The sequence below is a fragment of the Eleutherodactylus coqui genome, chromosome 6, assembly GCF_035609145.1.
Source record: "Eleutherodactylus coqui strain aEleCoq1 chromosome 6, aEleCoq1.hap1, whole genome shotgun sequence".
NCBI lineage: Eukaryota > Metazoa > Chordata > Amphibia > Anura > Eleutherodactylidae > Eleutherodactylus > Eleutherodactylus coqui.
In genome coordinates, this window is record NC_089842.1 from 649,666 (window position 1) to 676,941 (window position 27,276).

The window sequence follows — 27,276 nt, forward strand, 5'->3', positions numbered from 1 at the left end:
GTGTGGCTGTAGGTCCAGTAGTTGGGGCCCTCCCAGCCTCCCCCAGCTATCGTGTGGCTGTAGGTCCAGTAGTCGGGGCCCTCCCGACCTCCCCCGGCTATCGTGTGGCTGTAGGTCCAGTAGTTGGGGCCCTCCCGGCCTCCCCCGGCTATCGTGTGGCTGTAGGTCTAGTAGTCGGGGCCCTCCCGGCCTCCCCCGGCTATCGTGTGGCTGTAGGTCTAGTAGTCGGGGCCCTCCCGGCCTCCCCCAGCTATCGTGTGGCTGTAGGTCCAGTAGTTGGGGCCCTCCCGGCCTCCCCCAGCTATCGTGTGGCTGTAGGTCCAGTAGTTGGGGCCCTCTCAGCCTCCCCCGGCTATCATGTGGCTGTAGGTCTAGTAGTTGGGGCCCTCCCGGCCTCCCCCGGCTATCATGTGGCTGTAGGTCCAGTAGTTGGGGCCCTCCCGGCCTCCCCCGGCTATCATGTGGCTGTAGGTCTAGTAGTTGGGGCCCTCCTGGCCTCCCCCGGCTATCGTGTGGCTGTAGGTAGAATACTGTTATGTGCTGAGGGTCAGTCACTGCGTTAGTCGTACAGTCTCCTTGCCCCCCCCACTTGCCCTCTGACCTTTCACGGTGATGTGGACGCTCTGGCTTATGGACAGCTGGGGCTGAATGAGGACACTGCAGAGGTATTCGCCTTCATCCATTCCCTTCTGGACGTCGCTCAGCATGAGGGTCCCATTCTCGAAGACCACCTGCCTGTGGTTGTCGGGGAGCAGCAGAGAGTCCTTGTACCAGCTGATGAAGTAGTAGGGGTAGCCGATGACCCGGCAGTGGATGAAGCTGTCTCTTCCAGCCACGGCGGTCAGGTTCTTCATGGGACGGATGCTAGGTGGTCCTGGAGTGAGGTGCGGGGGACGGACATTAGGTGGACACAAAGCAGGCAGATACAGCAGCAGCAGGGGCAGAACGACAGAAGTCATCAGAGGGACGGAGAGGAAGGAGGGATGAAGGAGACGACAGAGAAGATGATAGAGGGATGAAAGAGCGGACGGAAGAGAAGACAGAGAAGATGAAAGAGCCGATGGAGGAGATGATGGAGGGATGAAAGAGGAGATGGAGGAGATGATGGAGGGATGAAGGAGATGACAGAGAAGATGATAGAGGGATGAAAGAGCAGACGGAGGAGATGATAGAGCGATGAAAGAGCGGACGGAAGAGAAGACAGAGAAGATGAAAGAGCCGATGGAGGAGATGATGGAGGGATGAAAAGAGGAGATGGAGGAGATGATGGAGGGATGAAAGGTGATGGAGGAGATGATGGAGAGATGAAACAGCGTGCAAAAGAGATGATGGAGGGATGAAAGAGCGGACAGAGGAGATGATGGAGGAATGAAAGAACAGACGGAGGAGATGATGGAGGGATGACAGAGCGGACAGAGGAGATGATGGAGGGATAAAAGAGCGGACAGAGGAGATGATGGAGGGATAAAAGAGCGGACAGAGGAGATGATGGAGGGATAAAAGAGGAGATGGAGGAGAGGAAGGAGGGATGAAGGAGACGACAGAGAAGATGATAGAGGGATGAAAGAGCGGATGGAAGAGAAGACAGAGAAGATGAAAGAGCCGATGGAGGAGATGATGGAGGGATGAAAAGAGGAGATGATGGAGGGATGAAAGCTGATGGAGGAGATGATGGAGAGATGAAACAGCGTGCAAAAGAGATGATGGAGGGATGAAAGAGCGGACAGAGGAAATGATGGAGGGATGACAGAGCGGACAGAGGAGATGATGGAGGGATGAAAGAGTGAATGGAGGAGATGATGGAGGGATGAAAAGAGGAGATGATGGAGGGATGAAAGCTGATGGAGGAGATGATGGAGAGATGAAACAGCGTGCAAAAGAGATGATGGAGGGATAAAAGAGCGGACAGAGGAGATGATGGAGGGATAAAAGAGCGTGCAGAGGAGATAACAAAGGGATAAAAGAGCGTGCAGAGGAGATAACAAAGGGATGAAAGAGTGAATGGAGGAGATGATGGAGGGATGAAAGAGTACGCAGAGGACATCCAGACACCAACGCTTTACGTTCTGCAGCGGCTGGATGGACCTCACTTACGGTGATGGGAACATCCGCAGCATGCAGCGTTATTTCATCCTGTGGTTGAGGCCTCTCTCACATGGGCAACAGCGATATCGCTACAACAGAATTGTGGTGATGTTGCTGGTTTGTAGTGACAGCGATGCGTTTTCTGCTGCCCGTGACAAACTTGCACAACTTTATTGCGAGAAGGTTAAGCCCTATGCTAAAAATAAGCCCTAGCTGCATTCTCAGAAAAATAAAGAAAGACTTAGCTAGCAGGCGCGGTCCGGGTCCTCCTGCTGCCCTCCGGAGCTCCGCTGGGCGCCCTGCAGTCCTCGTCCGCCCACAGAGGATCACACCCAATGCGTCGTGAAGGCAGGATTGATGAATTGGCTGAGCCTCGGCATTGATTGACCAATTCATAAATCCAGCCTCCACATCACGCTGGCTGTTGATTGGTTTTTCAACCTCTGCTCAGCCAATCAATGCAACGCTAGATAAACCAAATCACAGCCAACGTTTCCTGGAGGCGGGATTTATGAAACCTGCAACCAGGAGGTGATCCTCTGTGGATGCCCGGCGGAGCTCCAGAGGGCAGCGTGAGGACCCGGACCGCGCCTGCTAGCTTAGGGAATGCAGCTAGGGCTTATTTTTGGGGTAGGGAATAATAAAAATGTATCGCATCGCACACAAATTGCGAGTTCATGCGTTGTTATGTGATAAACAAGCAGGCTCCACAGGGAAACATGGGCTACAAAAAAACCCTGCATATCGCTCACATATGGAGCATGGCACATCAGGGAAAACATGGCTAATGTGAAGGAAGCCACTGGAAGGCGCGGGCTGCACTACACGCTTTCGCATCGCAGGACAAATGCACGATTTTGCCACCCGTGTGAAAGCAGCCTGAATGGAAATGAGTGAGGAACCTGCGGGGCTCCAGCACAGACCTTCGTGGCACTCCCGAAATGGGTTGGCGGACGTTATTAAGAAGGGGTCTATTCCCAGAAGCGCCCCCTATTGTCTGCTGGGGAATCCGCTACTCTGAACAGGACCAATGCAGAATCTGGAAGAGGAAGCCCCCCACCATTCACCGCTGTGGTCTTCAGTGGCTTTAATGCCACCCATGTGCCCCAAACAGACACATTCCAGACGAATCTTCAGATCCTACGGACTGAGAAGACGTGGCTGATAGAAGGAGGACGGAGAAAAGTGAAGACTTAAAAGCTTCTCATACCGACGGCTGAACTGCAAGAAGCGCTGGAGGAAGCGTCGCTCTGACATTCAGGACCAACGGGAACGGTGGGCACAGAGCTGGCAGGACGAGCTGCCCATCCAAGGAAGCTGGCAGTGTCTGCACAACAAGGAGATAAGCAGCGCTGTCCCGGCAGACCGATCTCATGCACCCCTGTGCTACTTCTATGGGGTTAATTCCTGGAGGTCACTGAGCAAGGACCTCACAGCCGAAGCCAATCTTCCAGGAGGCTGCAGTTAACCCATTCATTGCCCTGAAGAAGCAATTTGTAGGTCAATTAGGTGCAAGCCTGGCGTCTGGGAACGCTGAGCGGGCGGTTAACAATGGGATATTTGATGGTAAGTGCGCAGCAGATTTATGAATCACTCTGGATTTGATTACACGGATTTGCTAATATCAGTCTTTAGAGTCATTACAGATTGAAGATAAGATTGTTGCCGGGATTTCTCGAGGTGGCGACCTATACAAGGGTAGATGTTGGGGAGATAAGGAGCCGGCTGGTGGATTTTCACATGCCCAATGCTTTTATTGTGGGGAGATAGGCCTGGCAGCAACCACATCCCTATACAAAGCCAAGCCAGGCGTGCATTGGCGGCTCGGGAGCGCCCGCCAGCTGACAGCCTCAATGTATGGGTGGCCCTGGAGAGACAGCGTCCGCCAGCTGACAGCCTCAATGTATGGGCAGCCCAGGAGAGACAGCGTCCGCCAGCTGACAGCCTCGTGTATGGGCATTCCGAGAGAGACAGCGTCTGCCAGCTGACAGCCTCGTGTATGGGCGGAACGGGGGAGACAGCGTCCGCCAGCTGACAGCCTCAATGTATGGGCGGAATGGTAGAGACAGCCTCCGCCAGCTGACAGCGTCATGTATGGGCAGAACGGGGGAGACAGCGTCCGCCAGCTGACAACCTCGTGTATGGGCGGAATGGTAGAGACAGCGTCCGCCAGCTGACAGCCTCGTGTATGGGCGGCACTGAAGAGACAGCGTTTGCCAGCTGACATCCTTGTGTATGGGTGGAACAGGAGAGACAGCATCCGCCAGCTGACAGCCTCATGTATGGGCAGAACAGGGGAGACAGCGTCCGCCAGCTGACAACCTCGTGTATGGGCGGAATGGTAGAGACAGCGTCCGCCAGCTGACAGCCTCGTGTATGGGTGGAACGGGAGAGACAGCGCCTGCCAGCTGACAGCCTCGTGTATCGGCGGCCCAGAAGAGACAGCAGCTGCCAGCTCACAGCCTTGTGTATGGGCAACCCAGAAGAAACAGCACCCGCCGGCTGACAGCCTCGTGTATGGGCGGCACTGAAGAGACAGCGTTTGCCAGCTGACAGCCTTGTGTGTGGGCGGCCAGGAAGAGAATGTCTGCCAGCTGACAGCCTTGTGTGTGGGTGGCCAGGGGGATACAGCGTCCGCCAGCTGACATCCTTGTGTATGGGTGGAACAGGAGAGACAGCGTCCGCCAGCTGACAGCCTCGTGTATGAGCAAAACGGGAGAAACAGTGCCCGCCAGCTTACAGCCTCATGTATGGGTGGAACGGGAGAGACAGCGCCCGCCAGCTGACAGCCTCGTGTATCGGCGGCCCAGAAGAGACAGCAGCTGACAGCCTTGTGTATGGGCAACCAGATGAAACAGCACCCGCCGGCTGACAGCCTCGTGTATGGGCGGCACTGGAGAGACAGCGTTTGCCAGCTGACAGCCTTGTGTGTGGGCGGCCAGGAAGAGAGTGTCTGCCAGCTGACAGCCTTGTGTGTGGGTGGAACAGGAGAGGTAGCGTCCCCCAGCTGACAGCCTCATGTATGGGTGGCCTTAGAGAGACAGCGTCTGCCAGCTGACATCCTCGTGTATGAGCAAAACGGGAGAGACAGTGCCCGCCAGCTTACAGCCTCGTGTAAGGACAGTCTAAAAAACACCAATAAAATCTACAATCCTAAGGCCACCTGCACACGGGCGGAAATCCCGCGGCGGGATTTCCCGCGGGATTTCCGCCGCTCAAAGCCTGCATAGGAGTGCATTACAATACGCACTCCTATGCAGACGGCCGCGGTTTGGCTGCACGAAATGTCGCACGGCAAACAAACCGCGGCATGTCCTATTTTTGTGCGGGGCTCGCAGAGCCTCGCACAGAAACGTCACTCACCCGGCCGCCGGCTCCGGTCTACGCATGCGCCAGCTGCCCGTCACCCGGCACATGAAAGAGCCGGGGCCGCCGGGCGCGGGTGAGTACGCGCTCGTCCCTGCAGGGGCTGGGGTCGGGTCCCGCGGCGAGAATTCAGGCGGCCTAAAAGCATCTGGCCAGTAAGCACAAAAAGGACACGTAGGTGGCAGCAGCGAGAGGCTTACAAGCGTTCACCCACTGAGACACCTAACTACCACTTGGCCCCCAATAGAGGGTTCCGTGAGAGAAGATCTGGACCTACAAAGTGAAGACTTCTGTCCCACCACTTGGGTGGCAGTGGGTGTCGGGACTTTCATGGAGTCCTATGACAGCGGGTGATCTCCACAACAGAACCATGCTAACCAGCAGCCCAGAAGGGTAGGCTTACTTCAGCAGAGATCTGGTTTGGGTCACACAGTAAATTACGGATGGTCTACCGGATGGTAACGGCAGCTGCAGGCGGCTTTAGAGACCCAGTTTTCTTCCTTCTGGAGGAGACATTACTTAGAGGCAATGCCTGAGAGCATTTGGCGAGCATAGAAACCAATCACTTCATAGATCATGGAGGTGATGCTAAGACTTGTCACTACGCCATGCATAAGACTGGGATACAAGGCGACTGGTCCAGCAACATCAAGCCTCAGAAAAATGTCAGAACGTTCCCCAGATCTGCTTCTTCCAAAAAACACCAATTATCCAGCTAGGAGACAAAACCAGTGCATTAAAGGGGCTATCCTGGATGTAGGCGTATCCTTAAGATGGATCGGACTCCTAGCATCCCCATAGATCAGCTGCTTGAAGGAGCTCTGGAATTTGTTGCACTTCATCACTTATACCAGGCACGGCACTGTACCCTGTGTAGTGGTGGTGCCTGGTACTGTACCTGAATGCAACTGAGCTGCTCTCACGCCATGTGACCAATCAATTCAAGCAAGTGATCAGTCATGGTGCTGAGAGTCATTCTCATATTGATGACCTATCTTAAAGATATACATCAATGTCCAAATCCCGGATGAGCCCTTTGAAGGGATTTCCCCATCTAGAATCATAGACTGGTGGAGTTGGAAGGGACCTCCAGGGTCATCGGGTCCAACCCCCTGCTCAGTGCAGGATTCACTAAATCATCCCAGACAGATATTTGTCCGGCCTCTGAGGACTTCCATTGAAGGAGAACTCCCCACCTCCCGTGGCAGCCTGTTCCACTCATTGATCCCCTCACTGTCTAATATCTAATCTATGTCTCCTCCCTTTCAGTTTCATCCCATTGCTTCTAGTCTTTCCTTGTACAGATGAGAATAGGGCTGATCCCCCCTGCACTGTGACGGCCCTTCAGATAGTTGTAGACAGCTATTAAGTCTCCTCTCAGCCTTCTCTTCTGCTAAACATTCCCAGATCCTTTAACCGTTCCTCATAGGACATGATTTGCAGATCGCTCACCATCTTGGTGACTCTTCTCTGAACTTGCTCCAGTTTGTCTATGTTTCTTTAAAAGTGGGGTGCCCAGAACTGGACAAAGTGTGCCAGATGAGGTCAGACTAAGGGTGGGTTTACACCGGACGAATTTGGGCAAATGATGCCTGACACTTGTCCTTGTGAGTCCTCGCTCCCATGCTCCGACACGGGAGCTAATAGTGCTGGCTCGCTCACAGAGCGGCCAGCAGGGAGGTGGGGTGACAGGAGGGGAGTTCTCTCCTCTAGATTGACATAACAGAGTGGCCGTTCAGTTATGGTGCTGATCGCTCAGTGTAAATAGCAGCTGTTAAGTACTGAACGGCCGCTGTGTTATGTTAATGGAGAGGGGCAGGGAAGTGAGAGGAGAGAAATCTCCTGCAGCCTCCCCACTGACTGCTAACAATACTAGCTCCGGTGCAGTAGCACCATAGCCATTATGTGCGGGGACGCACGGGCTCTAGTTAATTACTCCATTCTCATCCAAGTACTTGCATACATGCTGTTTAATAATTTGTTCAAAGATCTTTCCCGGTATAGAAGTCAGGCTCACAGGCCTGTAGTTTCCTGGATCCTTTTTTTGAAGATGGGGATAACATTTGCCCTTTCCCAATCTTCAGGGACTTCTCCTGTTCTCCAGGAATTTTCACAGATTATGGCGAGTGGTTCAGCAATTACCTCCGCTGCTTCCTTTAGTATCCTAGGATGTAATTCATCTGGACCAGGAGACTTGAATTCATATAAGTTAGCTAAGTGTTCCCTCACCATCTCTCTGCTTACAGATAGCCTGCATTCTTTTATTCCCCCAATAGCACAGGGAAGATCAGCTGATGTTACATCTACTTTCTGAGAGAAAACAGATACAAAATAGTAATTTAAAAGTCTGTCCTTCTCAACATCATTCTTAACCAATTCACCATTTTCATCCTGTAAGCTTTACCTTTCCTGACACTTGTCCTACAGTTTCTGCAGACCGCATTATATTCTTCTTTAGATATTCCCCCCCTTCCCATTTGATAAACATATGTTTCTTCCTCTTTAACATGTCTACAAGTTCTGTGTTCATCCATCCTGGTCTCTTTAAATGCTTCCCATTCTTCCTCCTTTTAGGGATTGGTAACGATTGTGCTTTGAGAATCTCATTCCACAATATTTCCCGACCTTCTGGGACATTTCTGTCCTTAAGAACATCCAGCCATTGGATTCTTCCTCTTTCTGAGTCCATTGAAATCTGCCCTCTGAAATCCACCCTTGAGGTCTGAGTCTTCTCAGGTCTTCCTCCCTTGTTATCCAACATCCAAGGATATAATGATCACTGCCTCCTAAGGTCCCAGCCACCCTTACTTCCTCAACCATTCCCTCCCTGTTGGTAAGAATTAGGTCCAAGATAGCAGATCCCCTTGTTTTCTCTTCTACCTTCTGGAAGATAAAGTTGTCACAACAGCGGATAAGAATCTGTTGGATCCATTACTTTTACCTGAGAGATTCCCAACAAATGTCTGGATGGGTAAAATCTCCCATGATCACTATGTTGGGCTTCTTTGAGAGCTTGGCCATCTGATGTATAAGGTCCCAGCCACCCTTACTTCCTCAACCTAGATTTGTCAACTGTCCACAGGAGCAGTCCTATATGTTAGATCGCTTGGGGCCCCACTGATCATTAGTTTGGGGGTCCCGAGTCTCCATTCCTCCCCTCCATCAGCACATCTGCATTATGAAGGGGTTTGTTTGACGCAGAAGTTTGGTATGTGCGCTGCTTTTCCACACAACCTTAGATTTTCCCAGATGCTTCCTGCCGACAATTGCTTGCAGTGCGGGCGCCACGGTTCTCAACACGCAGACTTCTAAAAACTGATAAATAAAAGACGGATAATTGCTTGGAGATTAGTAATAATGATGCCAAACAGAAAGTTATCTGCAGTCCATGAAGCAGAGGCGACAATATAAGGATGAAACGCGGTCTCACACTAAGGGCTCTTGTCCATGGGCGTACTGATATCCCGCGGCAGATCTCCGCCGCCCGGAGCAGGTGAGAGCTAATGGCTTTCCGTGCTGAGCCTATCTGACAGACAGACTCACCGCGGAGAATAGCGGCAATTCACAGCATGCTGCGATTTAAATCCCGCGAGTGGAGAATCGCTATGATTCCCCACTCGTGGACAGCGGGGCTGCGCTCTCCATAACAATGCTATAGAGAGCTTTCATTGCATTCCGCACAGCCGGATTATCGCTGCGGGGAATGTAGTGAAAATTCGCCGTGGACAGGAGGCCTTAGAAAGGGAGTAAAACGGACCAAATGAACGGCCTTCCAGATGCCCAATCAGGCAATTTGCTTCATTACTGCTTGGAAGTCTGCGCTGGCAGTAGCTCCCGGTAACTTTAGTGGTTTTAGACGTTTCTGAATGGACCTTCTTCTCTTGTGGGAGTTATTGGTCAACAAGGCTAACCCCCCCCCTGCAGCGATGGTTAAGCTGCTCAATGCCTTCGCAGCGATTGCTTGGAGCCGGACACAGCGGGTAGCGCCAGTTGTGCACCGCGCCGATTCCGATTGGGTTTGCTCTTTAACAAGGCTGCCTGTATTTACATGTACTTATCCACTAGTAGATTGACCGAGCAGTTAAGGGGACATTTGGTTTTTCTAAATGGGTGATGGACGTCTTGAGCAAATGTTGTTATACACATGAAGGAAGGTGAAGAGAAGGTTTGGGCTGATGCACACAGCAGACTGGCGATTGTATAGGAGCGCCTACTGTCTATGTCTCCAGTTTCATCCATTGGCATACTCCATGGGGCGGATGTATGCTGGTATTCTGCCCTACAAGGACTACTTCTTGCAGAGAGCATCTCCATACGGCCGTGTGCATAAGTCCTACAAGGATAAGAGAAGTGATGGAAGAAGCGTGCAGAGGCGTAAGAAGACAGAAGGTTCCCAGGTAACGCGCCCAACGAGGCTTCACAGACCCTATTCTGATATGTAGAAGTAGGACAGGCACCTCTTACGTTTATTCGAGCTTGGTATTCGGCAGTCCCCACAGAGTTGCGCGCTGAACATCTGTAGACGCCGCCATCCAGGATCTGTGGACTGCTCACGTTCATGTAGCTGATGGTGCTGCCGTCTGACGCGGTGTACTGATTGGAGCGGTGGGCTGAATCGCGTTGGATGGGTTCATCGTCCAGAGTCCAGCTTATGGTAGGGGGCGGAGCTCCTTTAGCAGAGCACATAAGAGAAAATGGCTCCCCGGGGTTCATCACTTTTTCGCTGAATGAAGAAATGATGCGAGGCGTCCCATCTGCGAAGACAAAAGGAGGAGATTATTATTATTTAGTGTGATGCCCGCCGGGTCAATGGGATGTAACGGGCTGTATGTTCCTGGAAGCGGCATCACAGGTCATCGGCAATGTAGCGCTCTCACCTTCCAGCACCACAATGGCGAAGTCTTGGACCGTCTGTGTTTTACGACTTCCGAAACACTGATAAGCGCCAGAGTGTATTTTCTGGGCGCTGCTTATGACGAGAGTTTCATTATCCGTCCCTCGTATGGAGATGAACTCATCCGCTTCGATGGGCTCTGTGTTGCGGAACCATCTGACAGTGTAGCCCGGTGAGCCGCTGATGGAACAGGACAGGATGACGGTGCTACCGATACCGGTTTTCAGTTTTTTGGGTGTTAAAGTGACGCGGAGCTTTTCTGCGAAAGGAGAGAAAGCAAAAGGCAAATAAAACACTTCAGACAACAGACGTGCGGCGAGCGGAGCGTCCTCTGAAGGGAGATGGCAAAGGGGAATTCATTATGACTGGCGGTTCACACGCTGGACTTAATATGGAGAACGATGCGCCAAATTCATTGAGAGCCGTGTGACTGTTATTAAATATGGCGCATCTTTGGACGTTCATATGTCAAAAATCTACAGCGGCTAGAAGCAAAGACCCGTGAGGCCATGGGGGTCTGCGTCTCTCTGCCCACCTTTTTGAGGCATGTTGAGAACAGTGGAAAAATCGAATAAGGTCTCAAATTGTTGCCCAGAATAAGGAGCGAGACAAAATGTGAGACTTTTTAACATATAGTGAAATTTAACCCAACTCAGAGGTTTTTAGTGATTCCTCGCGAGGAAGGAAGCTGCACATATTGCAAACCCACTTCCATTATTTCTTCTAAGAACTTTCTCTTTTGCCATCAGATAACGGCTCCCTTCAACCTGAGCTGTGATTTTATCCTGCGGCATGCCACCTGCCCTCCGCCGCGCGACGCCTGCCAGCCTCCATGTAAATGCCACTGAACAATATCACACTTGTCTCAGTCCTCCTGCTTCTCTTGTCAGGACTGTTCATACACATCCACACAACGACGTGCCCTACAGAAAAGCAGCTAACTTCTTGTTACTTGGTGGGATATGCAATTGGCGTCACGTACCGGATCCAGAAATGTCCAGATACAAGTCTGGCCACCATCCACGTTGCTTGAATTTTGTAAAGGACTTCAGATTCTCCGGTGACAAAGTTGATGCATCACATGCACGAGAAACCATTAAATGTACCGTCCATATGACGGGGAGCATCCGGGCAGCGGCTGTTCTTTAACATGGCAGTCCATGTCATCTCAGGATATGTTGAGCCAAGAGAAGACTTACAGAGGTTGTCCCACCAACAGAAGCTATGCCCTATCAATGGCGAAGGCATAGCTAATTGGTCAGTGGGGGCCAAACCGTTGGGACTTTAATGTTCACAAGAACAGAGGTTTCAAGGACCACAAGTGAATGGAGCAGCGGTCAGTCTTGCGCAGCACCACTCTTTCACTACTAGATATAGCCAAGCTGACCCATTAACATGAATGGCAGCACAAATACTTAAATGCTGCTCCATGCATACAGGGACCTTCAAGACCTCCATTCTCGAGAACGTACTTCTCCTATTTCATGGATGGAGGATAACTTCTATCGGTGGGACAACCTCTTTAAAGGCGTATTCAAGGTTTCTTTGATGGATGATCGTCCGCCTGGCTGCAGCGGGCCGGATGTTGTCATTGGTAGCCAGAGGAGAAAGTGGGGGCGCCAGCTCTACTCCCATTGTGTAACGTGGGAGCGCCGCGTTGCTCCTCCACTTCCTGTGTAGGACACGGAGTAACATACTGACATGAGAAGAAGCAGTACGGCGCTCCCACGAATCACAATGGGAGTAGAGCTGGTGCCCTCACTTCCTCCTCTGACCACCGATGACAATGTCTAGCCCACTGCACTGACAACCGATCAGTTGATGGATGCGGCGGACCCCCGTCCATCAACTACTGATGACTTGTCTATGGGATAGGTTATTGGTTAAAAAAGAGTGGAATACCCCTTGACTTGCCATATGCTGATATGAGTGGCACAAGATTACATGCCATGTTAAAAAGCGCATACCTCCGTCATCTTGTTCCACTCATCTCAGGATATGGCGAGCCAAGGCGGAAGTTAAAGGGGTTGTCCCATTAATAGAAGTTATCTCCTCTTCATGGAAAAGAAGGGCACAATCACAAGAATGGAGGTACTGGAAGTCCCGGATGAACGGCGCAGCGATCAAGCATGCATGCTGCAGTGCCATTTATTCTATTGCTGGATGTAGCCGCGCTCAGCTATCCATGATGGTGCTATTGGAATGAATGGGGTGTGCGATCAGCCACCGCTCCATTCATTGGGGGACCTGCAGGACTTCCATTCTTGAGAGCAGAGAAGGTCCCAGCGATCAGTTAGTAATCTTGTGAATGGGGATAATCCCTTTAAAGAAGTCTTCACGGGTTCCCGTAATGGCGTGCAGACGCTGACACATCCACGCAGCGCACAAATGTCTCATGGAGTACGCATCGTGGGGTGATTGTATCTTACCTATGATGGTCAACATGCCGGTAACCTCCGCAGAACCAAAGCTGTTTGTGATTTCACAAATGTAGGTCCCGCTGTCTTCCAAGCGTAGGTCTGTCATACTCAGACCCGTATTTCGTTTACTCCAGCGGCTGTCGGAGGGAACGGGTCGGCCATCTTTAATCCAACGAGAGGCTAGGTTTGGGTATCCTGAGGCAATGCATGGTAGCTCCACCTTATCCCCCACAAACACTTCGTGGGACTGAAACCCATCGAGGAGGATGGGGAAGGACTCTGCAGGCTCTGAGGAGCAAGAAAAGCCAAGATGTGAAATGTGGACACAAGGAGACGCTGTTCTTGTGGCAGCTCAAGGACTCACCTGACACTATGAGCCGCGCTCCGTTGCTTTGTCGCGTCTCTCCACTATATCGATGTCTGGTGATGCAACGGTAGGTGGAGAGGGCGTCCTCCTTCTGGACATCCAGGATGTAAAGGGCGCCTGACGGCGAGGTGACAAATCTGCCCTCTAGAAGAGAGAAAACAAGTAGCATTAATGATGGAAGGCCAATCACAGCACCCCACGCGGATGGGGGTCCGAACCCCCCAGATGTCTGCAAACACCTCTTCGGTGAGAAGAAACAGTCACAAATGTCGCTGCTTCGGGATTTTGGTGGTTTTTAGCTTAGAAACAAGACAAAAACAGCTCAACCCTCCACTGGGCAACTGGAATCTGGATTAATGCCCCATTCTGGACGCCTCGAAGCCGCCCGTTTGCCTGTATACTATCATCATGTGGGGGATTGACTTTTACGCTGGCTGGTTCCGTTGTTGGTGGAGAACCGCCCAGAGGTGTTTGTGACTAGTGATTTGCGGTTTCCAAGCTTCTGGAGGGTCCCGCACATATACTACATCCCAATGCAGCACGAAGTACGGAACTGGAATAGTTGTGGTAGTGCACCGATGCTATCTGCGTGGTCTGGTGGTCATGCGCAAAGACTATTGGGTGGGTGAAACAAGCAGATGGAGCCCAACAAACACTTGAGTGCTAAGTCTATAAAACAGGCAGATATTGTGCGCTTTCTATTAGTTCAGAACTACCGATCCTAAGGTGACCAGACGTCCTGATTTGGGCGGGACAGTCCTGCTTTGGAAACCTGTCTTCCACCCTCAGCCAGGACCCCAGCGGGACAGCCATTGTCCCGCTTTCTGGTGACGCCTGATCACCATTAAAGTGATTACCAGGCGATGTGCCGCAGCTCCTTGCCCGGTAATCACTCTGCAGCGCCGTGTCAGTGTGTGCATCCGGGATGCTGCTGCAGGTGCACAGACTTCTGGCAGCCGTCAGCAGCGCTGGGAGAAGCATCGGCGCTGTGAAGACCAGGAGGAGAGTAAGTATATGGGACTAAGAAGGAGCGCTAGTATTATGGGGTTACTGTGTGGAGGGCATGATCATTGCTGGGGGCCTTTGTGGGGGTCACTATTACTACTGGGGCCACTGTGGGGATCACTATTACTGTTGGAGCCACTGTAGAATGTCACTATCACTGATGGGGCCACTGTGTGGGTCACTATTACTACTGGGGCCACTGTGGGGGTCACTATTACTACTGGGGCCACTTTGCATGTTGCAGCGTACCTCAAGCGGACTTAAGAGATGTCTACACGTGGTGGAAATGCTGCAGAATGTCCGCAGTGAAAAGTTTCGCAGCAAATTCTGCATCTAAAAAACAGCCAAAATACGTGCCGCTGGTGCAGACTGGAAACCATCTGGGTATCCACAGCTGATGTCATTGCAACATGGCGGGGTGAGAGGGATGTTTGAGGGAGTAGTAGAGGGGTGTCACTATGAAATATGTGGGACTCGTGTTGTGCTACAATTCCACTCATTGTGGGTGCGGCCGGAGAGGTAGTCCTTGTCACGGTGTAACCGAGTGGTAACACGAGAGGGCATGCTTATGGAAGTCTATATGTATATCACGTCGTGGCGCCACCGTTCTCACACCGCTATCCCATGCGGCGCGGTAATGCACACTGGAAAAGTGTATGGTACCTCGGGTCCTCAGGAACGGTTGGGGCCCGGTAAAACTTTACTTGAATGAACTTTGCATACAGGTAATTACAGGTAGATTCACGGCAGCAGTTACAGGCAGAAGCTCAGAGGGTGGGAGGAAAACACAGGAACAATACGGCCCTATAGTCCACGTTATCTGTATGTCACCGGTCCTGGACATTATATATATATACTCTGAAGGAGGCAAAAGACAAGATCCTCTCCACATACTCTCGGGCAAGAAATCACTTAGCCTAGATGCCCCCCGCACATCATCCGCGTGGGGGTCACAATCACGTACCTCTGTGTGGGGATCCTATAGGCGGACGACCACACAGGAAAAATAATGCCTGTAGTGTGAAAGGGTACCGGGTTTAGGTGAAGTAGGATGTTGGGGGTTGTGCTCGCTCTCTCACTCTGGACAGGACTCACTCCTACTACATCCACTCTCCATGCACCATGGCGTGTCATTCCTCTTCCTCCATCTTTACCAACACGGAAGCTGATGGTGCTCCCATGCGGCTCTGTGTTAGTCGCCACAGCAGGCAAGATGGAACCCTGCTCCAATACAGATAGAAGAAGACCCCTCCCCGCTCTCAGACACTCACTTTTATCACCTCACTTGTACCACATGACACAATAAGATAGATACATTCAGCAGCAGAGCTGACAGGCAATGATTTTAGGGGAGTTAACCCTTCAGGTGCGGCAGCAGTGCAACACACATGACAGTTTTGTACAGTGCATCCACATAAGACAACACATGTATGAGATATTACATCATACGATGCGGCGCTGCCGCTCCCCTCCTCCGGAGGCTTCCCGCTGTCAGCACTCCCCGGCTTCTGGTTCCCAGCGGCCTGCAGTGACCTCACCTGCCCAGCATCACCTGAGCAGGCCGCTGGGAACTGGAAGCTGGGCTGACAGCGGGAAGCCAGCGGAGGAGGTGAGCGGCAGCGCCGCAGAGTATGACATCAGTGTTCCAGCCAAATCCACAATGATACGTATTTTGACTATTTTTTGGATGCACAAATACTGTGGAATTTGCTACCTGATTTTTTTGCACCAGCACTGCACTTTTTATAACGACGGAGGTAAAATCATACGTTGTGCTACGCCCCGCCCCTGACCACACCTCTTTCTCCCGCTTTTTCTGGGAAAATCTGGTCACCTTAACCAATCCAACAAACTTTAAAGATTTGTGCCAAGATAGCATCATTAGGGCATATCAACATGATAGAGTGGGGTCCACGGCTTGGGAGCCCGATGTCTGTCCTGGTGGTTCTTCTGCCATTCCTGTAGTACTAGTGTCAGGCTGGTGGCAGCTTTCCTCGTCTGTTTGTGGGCGTGCTGACTACCCCGAGCCCCACATTCTCAAGGCGGATTCGCATCTTGGCCTCACCCCTTTGACAGTTTCAGCGGCACGTGATGTCAATTTAAAGTTTGCTGCATCTGTACCTCTTCCATGCTGTCAAATCTGTTCAGGTGCAGTAAAGAAAAGCTGCGTGAGGCGAGAACACAAGGAGAGTGTGAGGGATTAGCGTTTAGGGGTAGTAGCAGCGTGGGCATCCGCGGCCAGAGACAGTGACACCGGGCAACAACGTTCTTTAGTCCAGGCTTTGCCTGGGTTTATTGCAGAGAAACACAAATAAAACAGGCCTTGACTTCAGGCCAACATAAAATAATCACCTGCTCGTCTGAGCGCTCACTACACATAAGCTTGTTCCTGACTACTCACTTCAAAACGTCAGAATACTTCTTGCTTGCTGTACACAGCCAGTCCGGTCCTCAGACCTGTGGAGGTCTCACCACACCCTCCTGGGTGTTGAGGTTAGGGGCGTCACCCTGTCGACCTCGCCTTTGGCTCTCTCAGCCCACACGCTGGGCTAGCCGGGCTCCTTGCTCCACAGAGCCCTCTCTCTGGCTCTCAGCCAGATGCTTTCTGTCCATCTCTAACTTGCAGGCCCAGGCTTTATAAGGCCTGGTACCAGCCCCACCTGGTACGTGGGAGTGTCCATCCCACCCTTCACTTTGACCACTCCAGGAAAAGCCGGCCCGGACTATGCGGCTTGGAGCCACTTACCAAACTACAACGTGTCAGTAACATAGCGTTACTCACACAGAAATGCTGGCTTCCTCCACCGAGCCCAGGCCGCTCGGTGGCACGTATCCACCCTCCAGCACTTTGTCAGTCACTGTCTTACAAGAGGAACAGGTTCCGGTGCTGCTTATTAGTCAATTTGTCATTCATTTCCACCTTCAGCCACTGTCAACACTGCAAGTGCCAAAACTGTCACCTCCACCGCCTCGTCACATCGTCACCCGCTGTCACGCTTTTAATAGCGCAGTCTACATATAGCTCCAGCAGGGTAATGTAGACTCTCCATATAGAGCGCCCAGAGATCAGATACTGAAACCCGCTGCCTAATATCATGGAGGCCCCTTCTCTACAAGACCTGTGACCCCCGGAGGTAGCTGTGGTAACCTATAAGTACCACCAGAAGTGGTAGCACCCCTGCTTGGGATGCTGCAGGCAATGACTCGCTACCCAAGCATACAGCTGGAGTTGGGAGGGTGCATGCGTGGACCTGTCTCGGTAGCACGTACCAACTCCTGCTCCCGAAGGGAGTTACTGCAGCAGAGGATAGGGCCAGTAGTCCTGAGGATGAGGGGGGTAGTAGTTGTCAGTTCGTGACACCACCATTCCACACACTGGCATTCATACACGGCGGATTAATAACACCGGACAAGTGTATAGTGACTGTTAAACACGTAGGCAGAGTTTACAGTGCAGGAAAACTTAGGAGATATTCACACAACTTGACATGAAAGTCAATGGCCACCGAATGGCAGTAATGATCACCCCGCTGTCATAGACTTCAGCACACATGGGTGTCAGTTAAAGGTGTACCACTATACGGGGATCAGACGGTTCGGTAGACTTCTGCACTGATATTAGCTGTATACATGTACAGTCACTGGGAGAGGAAGTTACTTACATGGGCTCTCTGGTGAAGGGGCTTTTTGCAAAGAAACCAGAGATCTCCCTCTGTGCCCCTGCGGTTTCTCCAGCTGATCGGGGAAGAGGGAACATCCTCTTCCCCGATCAGCTTCCCTGCATCACTGTGGGTCCTCCAACAGCACGGGCAGATGGAAGATCATCAACCACCCCCGCTCTCAGGCACTCACTTTTATCACCTCACTTGTACCGAATGACACAGTAAGATAGATACATTCAGCATGCAGCAAGGCTCACAGGCAATGATATTAAGGGAGTTAACCCTTCAGACGCTGCAGCTGTGCAACACACATACAGAAAATAGACATGACAGCTTTGCACAGAGCATCCACATTAGACAGAACATGTATGACACTATGGAGGGGACCAGGATGATGCTCTGGGACACTACACAATCACTATCTCTGTAGAGCTGGGATCTATTATATGAGGTTACTAGAGGTGCTGTATCTAGAAATGCTCTCTTAGGGATATTCCGTCTGACTTTATATAAGGTATATATATATTTAGGCAGACCACGATGCAAAGTAGGCGATCGGGGGGGGGGGGGGGGGAATCAGTAGGGGACCAAAGCTGAAATTTTGCACCTACTGATGGAAGTGAAAGTCAGAGGCGAGCTGGACTGTTATGAAAAGGGTAGTAGGAGGGTCTCCGGCACTGGTGGGTAACGGTCCAACCCAAAATGCAGATGTGAAGTAAGCGGCTATGTTTACATGGTTTCCGTCTAGAGACACTTTAAAAGCTTCCCTCCAGGCTGATCAGAGAATAATCATCAGTTTTCCATTTTGTGCTTGTCGCAGGCAGAAGACTTGTGGAGAGGAAGAGATTAATGAGGAGAGAAGACGAGGGGTCAACAATGTCTCACGCTGTCATTTGGATTTTTGTAGCTAGAAGGAAATGGGAACGAGCACATTACAGAGACGCAACGCCCCGTGTGTATATACTCTACATGTGAAATACAGACACACTCTAACCTGCGCGGTGCCCGCTCCCAGCTCTACACTCCAGGGTGCACGCTCCAAGCTCTACACTCCGCGGTGCGCGCTCCCAGCTCTACACTCCGCGGTGCTCTACACTCCGGGGTGCGCGCTCCCAGCTTTACACTCCGCGGTGCTCTACACTCCAGGGTGCACGCTCCAAGCTCTACACTCCGCGGTGCACGCTCCCAGCTCTACACTCCGCGGTGCTCTACACTCCAGGGTGCACGCTCCAAGCTCTACACTCCGCGGTGCACGCTCCCAGCTCTACACTCCGCGGTGCCCGCTCCCCGCTCTACACTCCAGGGTGCACGCTCCAAGCTCTACACTCCGCGGTGCACGCTCCAAGCTCTACACTCGGCGGTGCACGCTCCCAGCTCTACACTCCGCGGTGCCCGCTCCCCGCTCTACACTCCGTGGTGCACGCTCCAAGCTCTACACTCCGCGGTGCACGCTCCAAGCTCTACACTCGGCGGTGCACGCTCCCAGCCCTACACTCCGTGGTGCGCGCTCCCAGCTCTACACTCGGCGGTGCACGCTCCAAGCTCTACACTCGGCGGTGCACGCTCCAAGCTCTACACTCCGCGGTGCGCGCTCCCAGCTCTACACTCCGCGGTGCCCGCTCCCCGCTCTACACTCCAGGGTGCACGCTCCAAGCTCTACACTCCGCGGTGCACGCTCCAAGCTCTACACTCCGCGGTGCACGCTCCCAGCTCTACACTCTGCGGTGCACGCTCCCAGCTCTACACTCCGCGGTGCACGCTCCCAGCTCTACACTCTGCGGTGCACGCTCCCAGCTCTACACTCTGCGGTGCACGCTCCCAGCTCTACACTCCGCGGTGCACGCTCCCAGCTCTACCCTCCGCGGTGCACGCTCCCAGCTCTACACTCCGCGGTGCACGCTGCCTGCTCTACACTCCGCGGTGCACGCTCCCAGCTCTACACTCCGCGGTGCACGCTCCCAGCTCTACACTCCGCGGTGCACGCTACCAGCTCTACACTCCGCGGTGCACGCTCCCAGCTCTACACTCCGCAGTGCCTGCTCCCATCTCTACACTACATGGTGTACGCTTCCATCTACACACTCTGCTCCCATTTCTACACTCCACGGTGCATGCTCCCATCTCTGCACTGAGCAGGGGTTTGGACCCAATGACTCTGGAGGTCCCTCCCAACTCTACCATTCTAGGATTCTATGATCTCTACACTCCGCGGTGCGCGCTCCCATCTCTAAACTCCGCGATGCGCGCTCCCAGCTCTACACTTCGCGGCGCACGCTCCCAGGTCTACACTCTGCGGTGCACGCTTCCAGCTCTACACTCTGTGGCGCACGCTCCCAGCTCTACACTCCGCGGCGCAGGCTCCCAGCTCTACACTCCGTGGCGCACGCTTCCATCTCTACACTCCGTGGCGCACGCTTCCATCTCTACAGTCCGCGGTGCACGCTTCCATCTCTACACTCCCGAGTGCACGCTCCCATCTGTGCACTCCCCAGCGCACGCTCCCATCTGTGCACTCCCTGGCGAACGCTCCCATCCGTGCACTCCCCGGCGAACGCTCCCATCCGTGCACTTCCCGCTGCACGCTCCCCTCCGTGCACTCCCCGCTGCATGCTCCCATCTGTGCTCTCCCGGCTGCACGCTCCCCTCCGTGCACTCCCCGCTGCATGCTCCCATCTGTGCTCTCCCCGCTGCACGCTCCCATCTGTGCACTCCCCGCTGCACGCTCCCATCTGTGCACTCCCCAGCGCACGCTCCCATCTGTGAACTCCCCGGCTCACGCTCCCATCTGTGCGCTCCCCGCTGCACGCTCCCATCTGTGCACTCCCTGGCACATGCTCCCATCTGTGCACTCCCTGCTGCACGCTCCCACCCGTGCCCTCCCCGCTGCACGCTCGCCTCTGTGCACTCCCCGCTGCACGCTCCCATCTGTGCACTCCCCGCTGCACGCTCCCATCTGTGCACTCCCCGCTGCACGCTCCCATCTGTGCACTCCCCGCTGCACGCTCCCATCTGTGCACTCCCTGGCACACGCTCCCATTTGTGCACTCCCCAGTGCATGCTCCCATCTGTGCACTCCCTGGCACACGCTCCCATTTGTGCACTCCCCAGTGCATGCTCCCATCTGTGCACTTCCTGGCACACGCTCCCATCTGTGCACTCCCCAGTGCACGCTCCCATCTGTGCACTCCCTGGCACACGCTTCCATCTGTGCACTCCCTGACACACGCTCCCATCTGTGCACTCCCCAGTGCACGCTCCCATCTGTGCACTCCCTGGCACACGCTCCCATCTGTGCACTCCCCAGTGCACGCTCCCATCTGTGCACTCCCTGACACACGCTCCCATCTGTGCACTCTACAGTGCATGCTCCTCTCTCTACACTCCATGGTGCACGCTCACAACAGGGTGTAGACAGTTTCCCTTTAAGGTCTCTGTTGTGGATCAAGGATAGAGAGAAAGTGCAGTGGTCAGAGCAACAGACATCATTGCAAGGTCTATGTCACATAGACTGAACTGCATACATCTATTGGGGGTACGAACTTTCTACATACAAGAGCGGGGAGCATTAGGCAATATAATGGGGTAGCAATATGTAGAGAATGACTTCTTGCACAGCAAAGGGATTATACAGAGAACGATGGAGCGAGCCATTAGGCTGCAGAGATTAGGCGGAGAAGTCGTAGCTCCAGCTTTGGTAAAGCTGCTTATCCTTTGGCTACCTAGAAATCAGCTGTAACTGCTTTCACACGTGCCACTTAGTGCGAATCCTGACGGTAGATGACACTGTAAAACAACAGAAAGCCGTGCCCGGACTCCTGTGAACCTCGCACATGACATACCGCGCCATTCTGCTGCCCGAGGCGCACTCAACCCTCGTCCTGCTCTGCCCACCAAGCCTCTGTGAGCGGGAAGTGCGGTCTGTTACTAGGAAGCAGGACGCCGTATTATATATGTGTACCAGGAGATTGGACAACCTCATCAATGGTCATTCCAACAAGGTGCAAGTGTGGAAAAACCACCCCACAGGTTATGATGCAGGTTTTTGGGGCCAAAGCGGATCCAGCGGGAAGAAGTTGACGTCCTTCCTATATTTCCCATTCCTTTGAAATTAACTTTTGACTTTAGCTAAAAAACCCCACAAGCGACGACCACAGCGGCGTTTGTCCAAATGCAGAAGGGTGCTGCATCCATGGAGGCATGGGCCACACGGGTGCATCCACGTCTTACATGCACATTTAACCCAGAATTGTTGTGGATTTTGCGCTTTGGGGCCAGCGGAGCCATAATGTGGACATACACTGAATGGCTCCTTTATTCGAGTCGCACATCTAGTGGCACGTTGGACTCTTTGGACCTTTAAAACCACAGAAGTTCATTGTAGCATAGATCCCGCTCAGTGATGAAATGGTTCTGCAGGAATATCGGCCCCTGTGGACAGGAAGCTGCTTGTAATTGCCGCAGATTAGATGGCGGTGCTGACATGTTCTGACCGGCTGACAAGAAGGGGTCAGCGATTCATGCTGCTTGGGAGGCTACAGAGAAAATGTTGCAGTAGTCTAAACGGGACATGATGAGGACAGGCACTAGCAGTTTTGGTGGCGCAGGATTGAGGGACGATGGAATGTTTTTGAGTTTGAGGTAGTGGGGGCTTTAATGTGTGGTTGAAGCAGAGGGCAGTATTACATATACTGCCGAGCCATTGATTGTGATTGATAAATATGATGGGGGTGATGATTGAGGCGGGGATAAGATGATGAGTTCAGTCTTCTTCATGTTACGTTGTAGGAAGCGGAAATAGTAGTAGGAGGAGGAGACGGCTGACCCTCTTTAATTCTGGATAGCAGAGAGGTGACATCGGGGCCAGAGAGGTAGATTTCAGTGTCATTGGCATAAAGTGGGTACTGAAAAGCCTGGGATTGTATGAGCTCTCGTCTACCAGAGATGGAGATGGAGAAGAGTAGTGGCTTGGGGGACATCAACCAAGAGAGTGAGGTGAGGATGTGGTGACTGACAGACACTAAATGTTTGGTCAGTAAGGCGGGAGGAGATCCATGAAAGGGCAAAGTTTGTAATACTGAGGGAGGAAAGAGATTGTAGCAGGAGGGCATGATCAATTGTGTTGAAGGCAGAGAACAGGTGCAAGAGGTGGAGAAAACAGAGCACAGGTCTAGGGGGAGCACAATGTAATATAGAAGGAGGAGGACAGGTCTAGGGGGAGCACAAAGTAATATAGAAGGAGGACAGATCTAGGGGGAGCGCAGAGTAATGCAGAAGAAGGACAGGTCTAGGGGGAGCACAAAGTAATATAGAAGGAGGACAGATCTAGGGGGAGCGCAGAGTAATGCAGAAGAAGGACAGGTCTAGGGGGAGCGCAGAGTAATGCAGAAGAAGGACAGGTCTAGGGGGAGCACAGAGTAATGTAGAAGAAGGACAGGTCTAGGGGGAGCGCAGAGTAATGCAGAAGGAGGACAGATCTAGGGGGAGCTCAGAGTAATGCAGAAGGAGGACAGATCTAGGGGGAGCGCAGAGTAATGCAGAAGAAGGACAGATCTAGGGGGAGCGCAGAGTAATGTAGAAGAAGGACAGGTCTAGGGGGAGCGCAGAGTAATGCAGAAGGAGGACAGATCTAGGGGGAGCGCAGAGTAATGCAGAAGGAGGACAGGTCTAGGGGGAGTGCAGAGTAATGCAGAAGAAGGACAGGTCTAGGGAGAGCGCAGAGTAAAGCAGAAGAAGGACAGGTCTAGGGGGAGCGCAGAGTAATGCAGAAGAAGGACAGGTCTAGGGGGAGCGCAGAGTAATGCAGAAGAAGGACAGGTCTAGGGGGAGCACAGAGTAATGTAGAAGAAGGACAGGTCTAGGGGGAGCGCAGAGTAATGCAGAAGGAGGACAGATCTAGGGGGAGCTCAGAGTAATGCAGAAGGAGGACAGATCTAGGGGGAGCGCAGAGTAATGCAGAAGAAGGACAGATCTAGGGGGAGCGCAGAGTAATGTAGAAGAAGGACAGGTCTAGGGGGAGCGCAGAGTAATGCAGAAGGAGGACAGATCTAGGGGGAGCGCAGAGTAATGCAGAAGGAGGACAGGTCTAGAGGGAGTGCAGAGTAATGCAGAAGAAGGACAGGTCTAGGGAGAGCGCAGAGTAAAGCAGAAGAAGGACAGGTCTAGGGGGAGCACAGAGTAATGTAGGAGAAGGACAGGTCTAGGGGGAGCGCAGAGTAATGTAGAGGAAGGACAGGTCTAGGGGAAGCACAGAGTAATGCAGAAGAAGGACAGGTCTAAAGGAGCGCAGAGTAATGTAGAAGTAGCACAGGTCTAGGGGAGCGCAGAGTAATGTAGAGGAAGGACAGGTATGGGGGGGGGCACAGAGAAATGTAGAAGGAGGAGGACAGGTCTAGGGGAGCGCATAGTAATGTAGAAGGAGGACAAGTCTAGGAGGAGAGCAGAGTAATGTAGAGGAAGGACGGGTCTAGGGGGAGCGCAGAGTAATGCAGAAGGAGGAGTACAGGTCTAGGGGAGCGCAGAGTAATCTAGAATGGCGGGTCTAGGGGGAGCGCAGAGTAATGTAGAAGGAGGAGTACAGGTCTAGGGGAGCGCAGAGTAATCTAGAAGGGCGGGTCTAGGGGGAGCGCAGAGTAATGTAGAAGGAGGAAGACAGGTCTAGGAGGAGCGCAGAGTAATGTAGAAGAAGGACAGGTCTAGCAGGGGTGCAGAGAAATGTAGAAGGAGGAAGACAGATCTAGGGGCGCAGAGTAATCTAGAAGGACGGGTCTAGAGGGAGCGCAGAGTAATGTACAAGGAGGAGGACAGGTCTAGGGGGAGCGCAGAGTAATGTAGAAGGAGGAAGACAGGTCTAGGAGGAGCGCAGAGTAATGTACAAGGAGGAGGACAGGTCTAGGGGGAGCGCAGAGTAATCTAGAAGGAGGAAGACAGATCTAGAGAGAGCACAGAGTAATGTAGAAGAAGAGAATTTCTATGGGGAGCGCAGAGTAATGTAGAAGGAGAAGGACAGGTCTAAGGAAAGTGCAGAGTAATGTAGAAGGAGGACAGGTCTAGGAGAGCACAGAATAATGCAGAAGGAGGACAGGTCTAGGAGGAGTGCAGAGTAATGTAGGTGGAGGAGGGCAGGTCTAGAGAGAGCACAGAGTAATGTAGAAGAGTAGGTCTAGGGGGAGTGCAGAGTAATGTAGAAGAAGGACAGGTCTAAGGAGAGCACAGAGTAATGTAGAAGGACAGATCTAGGAGGAGTGCAGAGTAATGTAGAGGAAGGACAGATCCAGGGAGAGCACAGAGTAATGTAAAAGAGTAGGTCTAGGGGGAGTGCAGAGTAATGTAGAAGAAGGACAGGTCTAAGGAGAGCACAGAGTAATGTAGAAGGAGGACAGGTCTAGGAGGAGCGCAGAGTAATGTAGAAGGAGGAGAGGTCTAGGAGGAGCGCAGAGTAATGTAGAAGAAGGACAGGTCTAGGAGAGCACAGAGTAATGTAGAAGAAGGACAGGTCTAGGAGGAGCGCAGAGTAATGTAGAAGAAGGACAGGTCTAAGGAGAGCACAGAGTAATGTAGAAGGAGGACAGGTCTAGGGGGAGCGCAGAGTAATGTAGAAGAAGGACAGGTCTAAGGAGAGCACAGAGTAATGTAGAAGGACAGATCTAGGAGGAGCGCAGAGTAATGTAAGGGAAGGACAGATCTAGGGAGAGCACAGAGTAATGTAGAAGGAGGACAGGTCTAGGAGGAGCGCAGAGTAATGTAGAAGGAGGACAGGTCTAGGGGGAGCGCAGAGTAATGTAAAAGAAGAGTAGGTCTAGGAGGAACGCAGAGTAATGTAGAAGAAGGAAGACAGGTCTAGAGAGAGCACAGAGTAATGTAGAAGTAGCCCCAGTCTAGGGGAGTGCAGAGTAATGTAGAGGAAGGACAGGTCTAGGAGAGCACAGAATAATGCAGAAGGAGTACACGTCTAGGAGGAGTGCAGAGTAATGTAGATGGAGGAGGGCAGGTCTAGAGAGAGCACAGAGTAATGTAAAAGAGTAGGTCTAGGGGGAGTGCAGAGTAATGTAGAAGAAGGACAGGTCTAAGGAGAGCACAGAGTAATGTAGAAGGAGGACAGGTCTAGGAGGAGCGCAGAGTAATGTAGAAGGAGGAGAGGTCTAGGGGGAGCGCAGAGTAATGTAGAGGAAGGACACATCTAAGGAGAGCACAGAGTAATGTAGAAGGACAGATCTAGGAGGAGCGCAGAGTAATGTAAGGGAAGGACAGACCTAGAGAGAGCACAGAGTAATGTAGAAGGAGGACAGGTCTAGGAGGAGCGCAGAGTAATGTAGAAGGAGGACAGGTCTAGGGGGAGCGCAGAGTAATGTAAAAGAAGAGTAGGTCTAGGAGGAACGCAGAGTAATGTAGAAGGAGGAAGACAGGTCTAGAGAGAGCACAGAGTAATGTAGAAGTAGCCCCAGTCTAGGGGAGTGCAGAGTAATGTAGAGGAAGGACAGGTCTAGGAGAGCACAGAATAATGCAGAAGGAGGACAGGTCTAGGAGGAGTGCAGAGTAATGTAGATGGAGGAGGACAGGTCTAGAGAGAGCACAGAGTAATGTAAAAGAGTAGGTCTAGGGGGAGCGCAGAGTAATGTAGAAGAAGGACAGGTCTAAGGAGAGCACAGAGTAATGTAGAAGGACAGATCTAGGAGGAGCGCAGAGTAATGCAGAAGGAGGACAGGTCTAGGAGGAGCGCAGAGTAATGTAGAAGGAGGAAGACAGGTCTAGAGAGGGCACAGAGTAATGTAGAAGTAGCCCCAGTCTAGGGGAGTGCAGAGTAATGTAGAGGAAGGACAGGTCTAGGAGAGCACAGAATAATGCAGAAGGAGTACACGTCTAGGAGGAGCGCAGTGTAATGTAGAAGAAGGACAGGTCTAAGGAGAGCACAGAGTAATGTAGAAGGAGGACAGGTCTAGGAGGAGCGCAGAGTAATGTAGAAGGAGGACAGGTCTAGGGGGAGCGCAGAGTAATGTAGAAGAAGGACACATCTAAGGAGAGCACAGAGTAATGTAGAAGGAGGACAGGTCTAGGAGGAGCGCAGAGTAATGTAGAAGGAGGACAGGTCTAGGGGGAGCGCAGAGTAATGTAGAAGAAGGACACATCTAAGGAGAGCACAGAGTAATGTAGAAGGAGGACAGGTCTAGGGGGAGCGCAGAGTAATGTAGAAGAAGGACACATCTAAGGAGAGCACAGAGTAATGTAGAAGGACAGATCTAGGAGGAGTGCAGAGTAATGTAAGGGAAGGACAGATCTAGGGAGAGCACAAAGTAATGTAGAGGGAGGACAGGTCTAGGAGGAGCGCAGAGTAATGTAGAAGGAGGACAGGTCTAGGGGGAGCGCAGAGTAATGTAAAAGAAGAGTAGGTCTAGGAGGAACGCAGAGTAATGTAGAAGGAGGAAGACAGGTCTAGAGAGAGCACAGAGTAATGTAGAAGTAGCCCCAGTCTAGGGGAGTGCA

General features: G+C 52.4%; 1 protein-coding gene across 1 annotated transcript in view; it reads right to left on the reverse strand.

The window, feature by feature from the left end:
- DSCAML1 (DS cell adhesion molecule like 1) overlaps positions 1-27,276 on the reverse strand; it is a 334,339-nt gene that overhangs the window by 95,199 nt on the left and 211,864 nt on the right. The window contains exons 4-8 of the mRNA XM_066606025.1: positions 13,130-13,276; positions 12,775-13,053; positions 10,329-10,604; positions 9,909-10,205; positions 602-874 (exon numbers count right to left, since the gene is read on the reverse strand). Coding sequence (XP_066462122.1) covers positions 602-874; positions 9,909-10,205; positions 10,329-10,604; positions 12,775-13,053; positions 13,130-13,276 — 1,272 coding nt within the window. The remainder of the gene's footprint in view (positions 1-601; positions 875-9,908; positions 10,206-10,328; positions 10,605-12,774; positions 13,054-13,129; positions 13,277-27,276) is intronic.